Source organism: Fundulus heteroclitus, chromosome 14, assembly GCF_011125445.2.
Source record: "Fundulus heteroclitus isolate FHET01 chromosome 14, MU-UCD_Fhet_4.1, whole genome shotgun sequence".
Taxonomy (NCBI): Eukaryota; Metazoa; Chordata; class Actinopteri; order Cyprinodontiformes; family Fundulidae; genus Fundulus; species Fundulus heteroclitus.
The window spans coordinates 25,021,289-25,035,388 of NC_046374.1; the positions used below are offsets into that span (position 1 = coordinate 25,021,289).

At 39.1% G+C, this 14,100-nt stretch overlaps 1 protein-coding gene across 3 annotated transcripts in view; it reads right to left on the bottom strand.

Moving 5' to 3' along the window:
- Positions 1 to 14,100, bottom strand: part of plcb3 (phospholipase C, beta 3 (phosphatidylinositol-specific)) — a 118,822-nt gene that overhangs the window by 42,486 nt on the left and 62,236 nt on the right. For all 3 annotated transcript variants that reach the window (XM_036146607.1, XM_036146608.1, XM_036146606.1), the window contains exon 3: positions 7,646 to 7,714. In XM_036146607.1, the coding sequence (XP_036002500.1) occupies positions 7,646 to 7,714 (69 nt within the window). The remainder of the gene's footprint in view (positions 1 to 7,645; positions 7,715 to 14,100) is intronic.

Sequence of the window (14,100 nt, forward strand, 5' to 3'; positions counted from 1 at the left end):
TAAAGACTAGTGCGGTCATCCCCACTGCTTGTGCACGTTATTCGATCTCACTTTATCCTTCCACTAAACTTTCCGTGAATATGTCTATTTGAAGGCTGCACAGGTAGGACGGCTGCCTTGCAGCAGGAAGGTCCTGCACTGCAAAAAGAGAACTAAAAATAAGTAAAATTTTCTTGAAATTAATGTATTTCTCCTGGATTTGAGCAGGTAAATAAGATTATTTGCCAATGGAAAGAGTATTTTTGCCCCTAAAATAAGATAATTAGATACACTGCACTTGAAATAAGTTGGTGGAGATGAATTGTTCCTATTTTAAGTGTAAAAATCGTATTCCATTGGCAAATAGTCTAATTTACCTGCTCAAATCAGAGAAAAATACTCTCATTTCAAGAAATATTTTCATATTTTTAGCTCCATTATTGCAGGGTGGGTTTGAATCCTTCCATATCTACTGCAGATACACTGCAAAAACGGATCTAAAAATAAGTAAAATGTTCTTAAAGTTAGTGTTTTTGTCCTTGATTTGGGCAGGTAAATAAGATTATCTGCCAATGTATGAGTATTCTGACCCCTACAATAAGATAATTAGACATCCTGCACTTGAAATAAGATGATGGAGATGAATTGTTCCTATTTTAAGAGCACACATCTTATTCCATTGGCATATCATCTTATTTACCTGCTCAAATCAAGGACAAACACACCAACTTTGAGAACATTTTACTTATTTTTAGTTCCGTTTTTTTCAGTGTACACAAGAAATAAGCTACTTTATTGTCTTTTTTTTTACCAGTTATGGTCATTTAAGTGAAACTGAATCAACCTGCATTCGAAAACAGCTGATATAGATGAGTTGACGGTCTTGTTCTTCAACAACTACAAATGACGAGCACATGCAAAGATAGCGCTGGTTAACCGTCCCAGGTATTCAAATCTGTGGCGCAGCAGGACTCCACCGCACCGAAGGGACTGTGTGACTTCCTCGTGTTGGATCAGGCATTATTCTGCGACGAGGGACAGTTTCCCCCCATGAGTCAGCTTTAAACTAGCATTCGTTGGTCGGCCATAGCATAGCAGCACAGAGCAGAAAGTCGTGTTAAAGCACAGAGGGATTGGTGAGTCTGATGCAATGCAAACTGGTACAATAGCTGCCCATATCATTTTTGTTAGGAACCATATGCACAGTTACTAAAGTGTCCATTTTATCTGCTATAATTGCTGTGTTAAGCTTTGCAAACAGAAATGTGCAACTATTTTAGGCAAACGCTATTTTTAACTTCAATCCTCACCACACATTATTAATCCTCGTGGATTTTCTAAATGTTTCACTCCTCAAATAATAGTTTTAGTGAATAATATCTTTTTTTTTTCTTAAGAAAAGAATAACAAAAATACTATTTTTATCACTTCCTGTATATGCAGCTATATTTCTGGGAGCTGTAAGCCTGAGACAGGCTTAGAAGACTCACCAGTCTGGTCAGAGATTTTATTCTTGTGCAACGTCAACAGGAAGTCATTAAAATGTTGACGTTTTCCATCTGATGTCTATATTGTCATGTTTAAAGCACCTCAAAGAATATCTTCACCTCGTGGAAAACAACAAAGCAGGAGGGATTTCACAACTTATTTAAAAAAAAGAAGTCATGAATAAAGTCCCCCAAAACTACAGAACCAGGTCAAATTGTATAAAAACACAGTCACAGTTCTGCAAGAGTGAAATAAAAAATGTAAAATTCAAGTGTCTCAGGACCCATTAGGAGTTGAGAGCAGGGACATTTCTTTGTCCTAAAAAAATATGTTGATGTATTAAAACTCACTTTAACAATCTAATACGCCCAGACTTAATTTCTTTATGTTTTCAGCAATTTATTATCATATTCAATAAATTAGAATATTATCAAAACATTTGTTTCAGTAACCCAGTCAACTATTATTAAACACATTTCATAGAATAATCACTCAGACTGATGTTTTAAAGCCCTTATTTCTGTTAATGACGATGCTTTTTCAGCTTAAATGTATATTTACGTACATATAATGAAAATACATTAAAATAGAATATTACATCAAACTGATTAAAAATTTTTATTTTTTAATACAGAAATGTTGGCTTTATAAAAAGTATTTGTAATACTTGCTTAAAGGTTGTTATTTTCAAAATGTACTTTAATATGACAAATGAGCCTCATGGGAATCCATATTCTAATTCTTATTAAATATGACTCTATTACGATGGAAACTGAACACAGTCCGCTTTCTGACATCAAAGTACTCCAATACCAGTGATTTCTGACCGGCAAATGTTTATTTTCTTTCTTACGATCGTGACACAGGCAAATTAGTTTCACTCATTTCACTCAACGATTCAATCGGCCCAAACTTTTTTTTTTCTGTTCCTCCCCCGTTACACAGCTCTGTACGAGTTTTAGAATCTCGGCCACTGGAAGCATTTATCAGGTTCCCAGATCATGGAGGCCACCGTGTTTATAATCATATTTAATGCTTCTGAAATGTGTCAATCTATTCATTAATTTATTTACTTGGGCTTTAACATTTTGTCCCTGTTTTTCAACGGTGAGACCTTCCAAACATGTCCGCCCTGTTCCACATGACGGCCGACCAGCTGAATTTACTGCAGTTCTGGAGGGGAAACAGGATCCTGAGCTCAAATTGGAAAGGATATGAAGACTTCTGCATAACATGTTTAATTTATTATAAATTTGTTCAAAACAATTCTCTAAAAACATGATTTCATTTTGTTATTATGGGCTACTTTGTCTATTTTACAGCAAAATATGTCCATTCTAGATTGCCAGGAACGTTGCTTGATACAAGGTGATGCCGATGAGCTCTTAAAAGCTGCGTTTACTGCTGCTGGGACGCCAATCTGGATGTTTGTCAGCTACAGTAACTACATTACTACCGTGTGTTTGGTATCCAAAGGAAGGCAAATCAAAACTGCAAAGTTACGGGGGCATACATCAAAAACAGTGTCATTAAGGCTCATAAAATGCTCTGCAAAGCATCTGCTCAGTTCTTTGCTCCACTTATTTGACCAAAGGCAATAAAATATCTTTAAAGCTGTCAAGTTATACATTAACCGAAATTGCAAATATTTTTTCAGCTCTGCATAAACAAACATCTACACTACTGGACAGGTAAATTTACCAATATGCTGATTATAAAATAAAGTCCTTTTCTATCTAAAACTGCAAATGCTATCTACAGTAAAGTCTGCTTAATAGACTATTTGAATCTGCTCAGGGCTGTGCGCTGCTCCGCTAGATATTTCCATAAAGAACACGAAGCGGCAATGAATAACCAAACTAGCGCACATCAGACGAAGCCCACACGTCCACGCAGGAAGCTGCTGGGATCGCTGTGCATGGACAAAAAACCTGGTTTCCTTAAATATGAAACCAAAACATGACCCGTCGGAGGATTTTGAGTTACAGGATTGTGTGCATTTTATTTAGGAGAGATTCTGACAAATCCTGCATGAACAAAGTCCAAAATTGTCCAGACTTGGCAACACCGAATATTGTTGGACGGACGGACGGACGGATGAGTGGGCGCGCAGACGGAAAGGCAGACATGTGGCCGGCTGGATGAGCGGACGGAGGGATATGCAAATTGTTATGCAAATAGTTGAATGGATGCAAGGAAGGATGGAAACGTCTAGAAAATGAGTCGGGTAATAAAGTCTGGAAAACCCATAATTTGTTTTATCATTATATCCGAAATTTATTAGAATTAGAAAAGCCAGATTGTTGCTATAGTTCAGAGGCAGAGCCTCAGGACAGACGGGTGTCAAACATCCCAAACCCTCTCCTTTAGGGTTTCCATCCCTGATTAGAAAAATGAATAAAGGAATGAATGTAATGGCATACTGAGATGCCTTTAAAAGGAAACAAAGCCCAATAACCTGAAACTCCTCTTTAGATGACTCTAAAGGAGGCGTTTCCGCGTCAGCGACGCTTTATCAGACGTTTAACTGCAGCGGGACATTCCTACCAACAACCATCCGCTCGGTCAAGTTGTCTTTAAATGACGTATAGCAAGTGTTTTTATTTGCAGAAAACCAAACCTGGATTTTTCTTTCTTGAAAGAGTATAAATAGTTGTCAACGAGTGACGAAGCCTCTGCATTTGCTCTCCTTTCAATGCGACGCTGAATAACACCAGAAGCCCCTCCTGCAGAGCGTTGCTTGCTTGGCTGGATGTTGTTCTTCCTCCAAAACACACCGATCACAAGGAGCCTGTGATCGCCCAGCTCTGATGTGCCGTGAATATCTCAGGTTATATCAGAGCATAAGTTGGTTTACTCCCAGAGATACTGGTTCATATCAGACGTCTTTGTTTTGTGTTTTTTTTTTTTTTTGCTCTAGGGATGATCTGCAGTGGGTGTGCAGAGCGAATGCAGCTTTCAAATTTAAAAGAGGCTCCTGCCGGAAAAAAACAGAGGCATAATTTAAGAAGAGTCCATTTCTGTCTGTGAGTCAGGACTTAAAACGACTAGCCAAAGTCTTTAGCAGCACATTTAGAAGATGCTTTAGTCCAGAGCGATTTAAAGGCAACTTAGGCTACGTTCACACTGTAGACCTTAATGCTCAATTCAGATTTTTTTTTTTTTGTGAAATCAGATTTTTTAATGCGTGGTTGTTCACATTTCCAAATATATGCGACTTGTATGTGATCTCCTGTGTGAACTGAATGCGTTCAACCTAAGTGTCCCGTATGCGCGCTTGAGGAATCGATGACGTCACACGTAGCAAACGTCCTCAGTGTTTGCGGAAGTAAACATGGATTATAATGCTGGCGCGCATTTTGCGATCTTTAATTTATTTTCTAACCGGAACTTTCCCTCCGTTGATGCTCTTCTCATTGTAGTCCGCTATGGGTGTCGTCTTTCTTCCCGCTTCTGCATAGCAGGACGTAGAATAGTGACGTTTGTCGAGTATCAGTGACGTACAGGTCGGATAAATGAGACCCGGCTGTACAGACACAGGTCGCATTTGAAAAAGATCAGATACGTATCGGATTCAGGACCACATATCCAAGTGGCCTGGGTCGCATTTGAAAAAATCTGATCTGTGTCGTTCAGACTGTCATAAAAAGATCAGATACAGGTCGCATATGGGCAAAAAAAAAAAATTAAAAATAAAAAAAAAAATCGTAATTGGGTTACTTCAGCCAGAGAGTAGGACGCTGATGTGTTTTTGTTTTGCAAAGAAAAAAAATGGGGGGGGGGGATCCTTTTAGCTCAAGATAAAAATCTGTTTTAATATAATTTATTATTATAATCATTTATTTGAAAAAAAAAAAGCAGTCCATTCATACCTGGCCCTATGCAAAAAAAAAAAAGTTACTGCAGCCTAAACCTACAAAGTTGTTATGCCAAAGTTTTTATGGTTGAAACAGCTGCCATCCAGTATTTGAGATAGTTAATAGGTAATTTAGACTTTTACACAATGGAGGGTCTTTCGCCTCTGTCAGTCCGCCCCAGGGCAGCTGTGGCTGCTAACATAGCTCACCTCCGTCAGGGGGTGGATGGATGAATGACTGCAGTGTAAAGCGCTTTGGGATCATCGGACTAGTTAAAGCCATACAAGTCCAGCCATTTATCATTTCAGCATGAACGGCCTGTTATGGTCATGTCACACCACATTCAAGTCCAGGCTTTGACTAGGCCACTAAAAAAAAAAAACAACAACCTTAATTTAACTTTTTCGGGCTTTCAGAGAATAGCCGGTGTGCTGTAGATTATTGTCCTGCTTCACAAACCAAGTGAGATAAAGTTTTAGGTCAGAAACTGAATGTCAGGATTTTCTGGTGGAGAGCAGAACTCGTGGCTCCATTTCCTACGGCACGTTGTCCAGCTCCTGAAGCAGCTAAGCCGCCCTGGATCTTCACTCCTCCACCAGCCGTTCTCGACTGTAGGTGCTCTTTTTATGAAACTTTAATCTAGTTGTTCACCTGATGTAACCGGATCCACGCCTTTAAAAAAGGTTTCACTCTGTCTCTCCGGTTCACCGGCTTCGGCCTTGAAACTCTCCCACGGAGGCCAGTTTTGCTTTTTCTTTTTTGCTTTCTCTTTCTTGTCGCTGAATCATGAACATCAAGCTTAAATGCAGCAAGAGAGGCATGTAGTGCTTTAGCTGCTGGCTTTGCTTCTTTTATGATCTCCTGGATGGACCACGGATGCTCTCTTTGAGCAGCTCTGGTAAGGATTAACCACTGTTTCCTGTTTTCATTCGTGGATAAGTATTCCCACTTTGGTTTACTGGAGTCCTCATCAGTTCTTGAGTTTCTTCAGATCAAGATGTGTGGATTTTTGAGGCCTATTTTTTTTTTTTAGTATCCTTCAAGTTGTTCGACAGGTTCCAGTGAAAGTCATTAAAGCAATCCAGCAGGGTGCGGCGTGTGGAAGCGAACTCAGATTTTTGCATTCAACAGCAATGGGTCACAAAATAAACAAAAGAAGGGACTTATTTTGGATAGCTTTTTCCTTTTCATACATTAAATCATCATTTGAAAATTGCTTTTTTTTGTATTTACCCAGGTCTTCTTGACAAACATATCCAAAACAAAAGAAATTAGTAAGCGGGAACTGCTTTTAGTTTTTTTTACTGGGTCATACACGAGTTTCACTTTTTCAGATGAATTATTGAAATTAACATCAATCTAATCTTCATGGTGTTGCACTGATATGAAGCTTTAGAGCACAACAATCAGTTGCCTGTGTGGGCCAAACATGGAGCTTTGGGGTATTCCTCTAGAGAGCCGATGGAATGGGGTAATTTGCTTTACAAAAACAAAGGAAAAAGAAAAACATCCACTGATGTATGATTTAATGTAGGAGAGACAAAGATTATCATCTTAGAGAGTACAGGGAGGAAATTGTGCAAATATCCGAAGCTGCATGTCATAGAAGTATGATAACAACCAACTCCTGCGTGCTGCAGTTCTCCTTAACTTTATGGTTTCTATTAAAGGCAATTACAAAAAAAATGCCGTTAAAAACATGCTCCACTTCCTAAACTTTTTAAATATGAACAGCCTCAATTAGAAAATAGTTTTGCTCTAATGCAACTTTCCTATGTTTTATTAAGAGATATCCAATACATTCACGGAGAAAATGAATGAAACACTGCCTTATGTTGGCTAATTGATTGGAGGAAAAGCATTAGTAGTGAAAAAAAAAATCTGAAATCATAGTTTCTGGCTGCAGCTGCCGGCACATCTCAGCGAATCCTGGAGCGACCCACTGACCGCAGCCATCGACGTTTAAATATATTATTCCACTCAGACGAATAACGTGAGCACATGGTGGACGAGGTCCAAAACGTTGCTTCCCCTGCGTCTCGGCCGCACAAACCCACTTACACAACGACTTCCTCGCCGACAGTAACTGCTTATATCACTTCCTGTCTGATGGGCCATCTGTCAGCAGGCTCATTAACACCCGTCACCGTAGCACCATCAGCTGAGTGAGGAAACGCACACGCTTCTCCCCGACAGTAACACTCGAGCATCACATACGTGGTCAGAGGAGAAAGTTCCTGACAGCAGAAGGAAAAAAGCTTCAATCTGCCTCTCACTCCCTCTCTCTCTCTCTGACTCGAACACGAGGACGGGCTACAAACCTTGGGCTGCTTGGCGTACTTTCCCGTTCTGGTGTCCCTGATTGTGCTGATGTCGAAGATTTCGGACTCCTGCAACACAAAAACAACGATTTGGTGAATGAGTACATCTTTGAATACTATTCACAGCATCCAAAACATGACTATAGAGCGGGGTAATAAAACGCTGTGCTGAAATATTTTAAGCATTGCATTCATTTATAGTTAAAATACAGAATATTCGCTTGAAACGAATTCATTTCTTCTGTGTGGCTTCAGTCAGACAGAAGTCGAACAGAAGATTTTTTTGCATCAAGTAAAGAAATCAGCTGCGCTGCAAAAACAGATATAAAAATAAGTAAAATGTTCTTAAAATATTTGTTTTTGTCCTTGATCTGAGCAGGTAAATAATAATATTTGCCAATGGAATGAGTATTTTGACCCCTAAAATAAGATAATTAGATAAACTGCACTTGAAATAAGAAGGTGGAGATAAGTTGTCCCTATTTTAAGTGCATAAATATCATTCCATTGGCAGATCATCTTATTTAGCTGCTCCAATCAAGAACAGATACGCTCATTTTAAGAAAATATTACTTATTTTTAGGTCAGTTTTTGCAGTGTGGACAGCACAGTTTTGCCCCGTTTTCATCACTGCTTGCATCAATGTTTAGTTTAGATCTCCGCTTCTGGACAAAAGATCGCGTCACCTAAAGCTGGGCAAAGTGTCGACTCTCATCTACGACATCTGATGAGATCAAAGATCAACCTAAAAAATGCCGCCTATAATCTGCACTTTACAAAAAGCTACAACAATATCAACGTCAACTATGCGATGGGATGATTTATTTACTTAATCGGCTCTAAAATCTGGACAGGAGGATAAACCTGATTGGTTCGTTTAATTTGAAAAGGTAATGACACAAGTGGTTACAAAGTTAATAACCACATTTAGTGTTTTAAAAAAACAACTATACAATAATTTTATTCAAAGACTTAAAAGACAAAACTAGGATTGAAGATGATGGTTAAGGAAAAAAAACTGGGCATATAAATGCGAATGAGCCCAGAAAACCACAAAATCTTCTTCTGACAAGTCAATTTAATTGCGTATAAAAGCACAAGAGAGCAAATATGAAACAGTGCAGCCAGAAGAAAAAAAACAACAAGAGTCCTGCTTTGCCATCTTCATCTGCTTGTTCCATCTTACGTTAATGTGTACAGAAGTAACGGAAGATGAAACAAGCAGATGAAGACGGTACAAAGGAACTGCTGGACGGACGAGCAAAATAAAAGAACCAGATTGAAGCTCCGTGCTTGAATTTACTCCTCAGGCTAAAACCTGATGCTCTGCAGCCTTTTATCTCCTTCCATTAAACCTCTTGGATGCATTTCACCTCCTCAAAAAACACAGAAAGACGACCAGCGACGTGTTTGGATGTTTGGCTGGCTGTGTGACATCACAGAGGCCAGGAACACATTACAGACGTTTGGTTCTTCTTCTTTTTAGGAATATCTGTATAATCTCCAGAATCTGCAGAGATTCAGAGCGGGAGAGTTGGAAGCACCATTACCAGTGAGGACGCAGCTGCCTTTGGGCAAAACGATGAAAATGAGGGCTGGGCTGAGCGAGGAGGAGCAGGAGGAGGAGGAGGAGGAGAATGCGGTCATAAACCCAACTATAAATACAGGGGAGGATGCATGCACAGTCCTGTGTAAACATTTGTTTAGACCCACACTAAATCCACAAGCTTTCTTATTTCTTCCATCCTCTCTTCATTTTCTAAAATGCTCTTTGTGGCTCCTGTAAAAATGAAACTTTTCTAATAAATTTTTAAGAAACACCCAAGTTAAAGATATGCACACCCCTAGGACTTTTTGCTTTTTTTAAAGCGTATATTTGAAATTTGTGGTATGTGTATTAATATTCCTGCATGAAGAACCAGATTTTGCCTCTTGGCTTTGCAAGAAATGACCAATTCCTCTTTGCAAAACCAGCACAGATTTGATGGAGGGTGTCTGAAAAATCAAGTCTTGCCACATATTCGACTTTAGGTATGAACTTTGACTAGTCTATTTTGTTATTATTTATTTATCTATCTATTTTTTTTATCCGAACTGTTGCTGGAAGTTAAACCTCTGCCAGATTCCCGGGTCTTGTGCAGCATCCATCAGATCTTCTTCCAGTATTAACAGTGGCAAGTCAATTTCTCCAATGTGAGATCAATAAAGCCTATCTTATCTTATCTTATCTCCCTTTCCTTCCTTGTCCCTGCAGGAGAAAACCATCCCCACAGCATGATACTCCCATCACCATTTGGTGCACTACGTCTTCCTATAAGCTCTGACCAGGCTTTCCTGTCCCTGCAGAAGAAATATGCCCACAGCATCATGTTGCCATTATATTTAGGGCTATCAGAGTAAAGCAGACTGAAAAACCTATATTACTTTTTTTAACATTACAATAATGCACTAATTTGTATTGATCTATCAAATAGAAACCCTAATGACGGGGCCTTGCTGCATGGCGTTTACACACTGCAAAAACGGAACTTAAAACAAGTAAAATGTTCTAAAAATTAGTGTATTTGTCCTTGATTTGAGCAGGTAAATAAGACTATTTGCCAATGGAATAAGATTTTTGCACTTAAAATAGGAACAACTCATCTCCATCACCTTATTTCAAGTGCAGGATGTCTAATTATTTTATTTTAGGGGTAAAAATACTAATTCCATTGGCAAATAATCTTTTTTACCTGCTTAAATCAAGGACAAATACACTAACTTTAAGAACATTTTACTTATTTTTAGATCCGTTTTTGCAGTGCATGTTCTCCCTGTGCATGTGTAAGTTCTCTCCAGGTACTCTGGCTTCGTCCAGCAGTCCCAAAACATAACGTTAAGTTGATTGGCTACTCTTAATTGCCTTTAGGTGTATCTTTTTGTCCTGTATGTGTGTGTTCCCCAGGGATAGAGTGGAGACCTGTCCAGGGTGCCCTTGCCTTTTGACAGCTGGTGACAGGCACCAGCCCCTCCACCACACAGCATGGATAAGCAGGTAAGATGATAATAATCATTTTAAAGACTAACTCATGACTTCCTCGTTCCTCTTTGGGCATTTCGTCGGCCCTCGGGCCGCTAGCTCCCCTGGGATTGATTGTTAGAAATAAAAGTCAGGAACCGATGCACCAATAAGCGCTCTCAAGCATTGACCTCTGATTGGCCTGTGGAGAATAAATTATTTCCTCGGGGAACAAACGACTTTTGGGTCTGTAGGACATACACGCACTCTCCACTTCTCCCACAGGCCATGGTTTCATTCTGCCACTGCCACCGAGACTCCTTGGAGATGAAAGTAATGAGAATACAACTTTTTCTCCAGCCTCTAAGAGTCTCCTACATCACAAGCAAGCAAGGGAATGTTAGCCGTCTAACAAGCAACCACACACGCACGCACACACACCGACACAGAGAGAGAGAGTCAAAAACCTGTAATAATATTCACACCAACCAATCCTCTGCACGCAGGTCTGGACTTGTGAAACATCCTAACTGTTGAGCAACGCAGGGTGTGTGTGCAAGTATGGAAACGTTCGTCAGTGCACAGTCAATCCATGTGGCACAGAAAAGAGAGAAAGAGAGAAAAAAAAATAGGCGTATCAGGCGAAATGTGATATTGTGTTATTGTGTACGTCCATGTGAGGCTTGACCACCTCTGAAATCACATTCCTGACATATCCCAGCCCTTTGCTTGGCTGCAACGTGTGTTTCTGTGTGTGATGTGTAGCAGGGAGCAGCATTCATTCATGTCTTCACACTCAGGTTCACTACGGCTACAAACGAGGCTGGGTGAGGGCGTTCCATGGAGAACGCAAGAATAAAGCGCCGTCTTTAACTTTCATTTAAAGACGGTCTTGGTCTCGAAAACTCCCAGGTTTTTTTTATCAATTATCCAAAATCTAATTCGACAGCATTATGTTTTTAAAGACAGTGATAAACAGTGTATTGCACTATCCTGGTTGGTTGGTTGATTAGACAGACAGATTCCTGCCAGGCTCTGGAGGAATTCGTGACCCATTTATTAAATGATTTTTATAATACATAAAATAAGAAGGGGCAGATTTCTGAGCATTTCGCAAGGCTAAAATTATTTGGAATCAACCTAAACATTTACACTTTGACAATACATTACAGTTAATGCCAATGTCATTGATTTTTCTTAGTCTTTTGATAGTCAAAATATTATCAACTCAGTAATGCTTATTTAGATAAAAGGAGCACAAAACATTATATCTACAAACTAATGATTTAAAGGGGGACTTCCGTGATGAGAGAATCTATTTCAATCTGAATAAAATTGAATTTTAATCAAATTTAATTCAATTATACTGATTAAACTGTTAGATTTATAGTCAGTCACTATCACAGACGTTTAAAGAAACGTCTGTTTTGTGGATTTAAATCTAAGAGAGTCAAGTAAAAATATAGGAATAATTTAAGTCTTTGAACCACATGGATTTATCTGCGTTCGGCACCAGAACAGTACTAAAAAGGAGTACCTTACTTCGGTCTAACATGGGCTTTTCCCCATATTTCAGGGACCTGGGTTATAGGTCTGGATGTAAGGATCCAACATTTTTGTCTTTTGGCATAAAGTACAGACTGGGTCACCAGACAGCTGGAGACTGTTAGTTTTTGTAAAGGCGGTTTGGATGTCTGGAGAATACTCAGTTTGGATATGGAACCAGGTTAGATACAAGGGGAAACGCAGTTATAAAAAGGCATTCAAGTGACGCGGAGTTCCCATCTAAAGAGTTTGAAAGAACAAAATGCTAAACCTTTTTAGACAAAACTTTGAGCATAGCAACTGATGAAGTCATCTACTCACTCTTTAAGATCTTGGGACACTGACAGTGAGAATAGGAGAATTTTTAAATGAGATTAATGCTTAAAACTGTTGTAAGTTGGACCTTCGTGGAATTTAATAGGAGCCTATAAATTATAATGCTGGTAGTACAACTAAAGGGATTTCAGGAGCAAATCTAAGGTGTTTATGTGCACTACAGTGGGTTAAACTCTGCTGGGGATTGCGACTAATAGTATCACATAGATAATTTACACAGCATCATTTCCTCAAACCACATCTTCTGTAAAATCTGGTGGGTTGGATTTTACAGAAGTGATACAGAAACACTTCCTGGAGCAGCGTGGATGACTAACATATTGCATCCAAAGACAAAAGTTTTGATCTGATGGACTGGTGTAAAGTATTACGATGGCATATGTCTGATGGAAATCAAGTTTTTTAACTGAACTGGTGGTAAGAATCTTGGCTGTTTTTTTTCTACAGCTAGATTTTTATGAGCCGAATCTATCATAGTTTTGTTTCTTTCATGATTAACCCAGTCAGTGAGCCCATGAGCTACATTACTAGCAGCCAGTCTGCAAAGTAAGCTAACAGCTACTCAGAACCAAGCACTCAAAAGCAGCTCAGAAATTACCTTGTAGCTACACAGAATCACACCAACAGCTGCTCAGAGGCAAAGCTAACAGCTACTTAGAACAAAGCCAACAGCTGCTTAAAACAAAGTTAACAAGCCATGCTAATAGCTGCTTAGTGCTAAGCTAACAACTAAAGGCAACCTTTTCTCAGCACCTAGCTAATAGCTGCTCTACTTAACAGCTTATAAAGCTAACCTCTGCTCAGCACCAGGTTAACAACTACTAAAGCTAACTGCTGCTCATAATTAAGATAAAATCGACATATACTGCATTCCGATTTGTCCTCAGCAGTCAAAATGTCGAGCTCCAAGTGGGAATTTTTAGCTGTTCTCCATTATTTATGTAGCCATAGTGGCTAAATCAGCAAGGCCGGGTTACCACCTATTGTTGTTTAATGTTTCATGTTTAGTTGAACCAATTTTGACCAATCTGTATAATCTGATTGAACTTGATTTTGTAAAGTGCCTTGAGATGACATGTTTCATGATTTGGCGCTATATAAATAAAATTGAATTGAATTGAACAGTTCAGCCTGGCTTAATAAAAGGACAAAGATTTTGCAGTAAAATGTGACTTTAAAATGCCTTCTCAGACTCAGGTAGGCTGTATTTGTAACATTGGCTTTGGAGCAAGCATTTGTTTTTTCCTACTGTCCCAACAACAGGGAAACTAGAATCCACAAAGGCGGCGATGATATAATCTGGAATTTGCTAGTTTCAGGTTCTCAGGAAATTTTAACACATCTTTAGGACTAAGCAGCTGCTCAGAACCAGGCCAGTAGCTGCCTAAAATCCAGCAAATAAAGCAAACTTTTGCTTAGCGCCAAGCTAACAGATGCTAAGAGTCATGCTAATAGCCATTTAAGCTAAATGTGTCTAAACTCAAGAGAAGTTATGAGTCATTCAAAACTACTCAGAGCCATTTAAAATCAAGCAAACGGCTTCTTAATCTAACCACTACTCAGTTAAAAAGGTAAA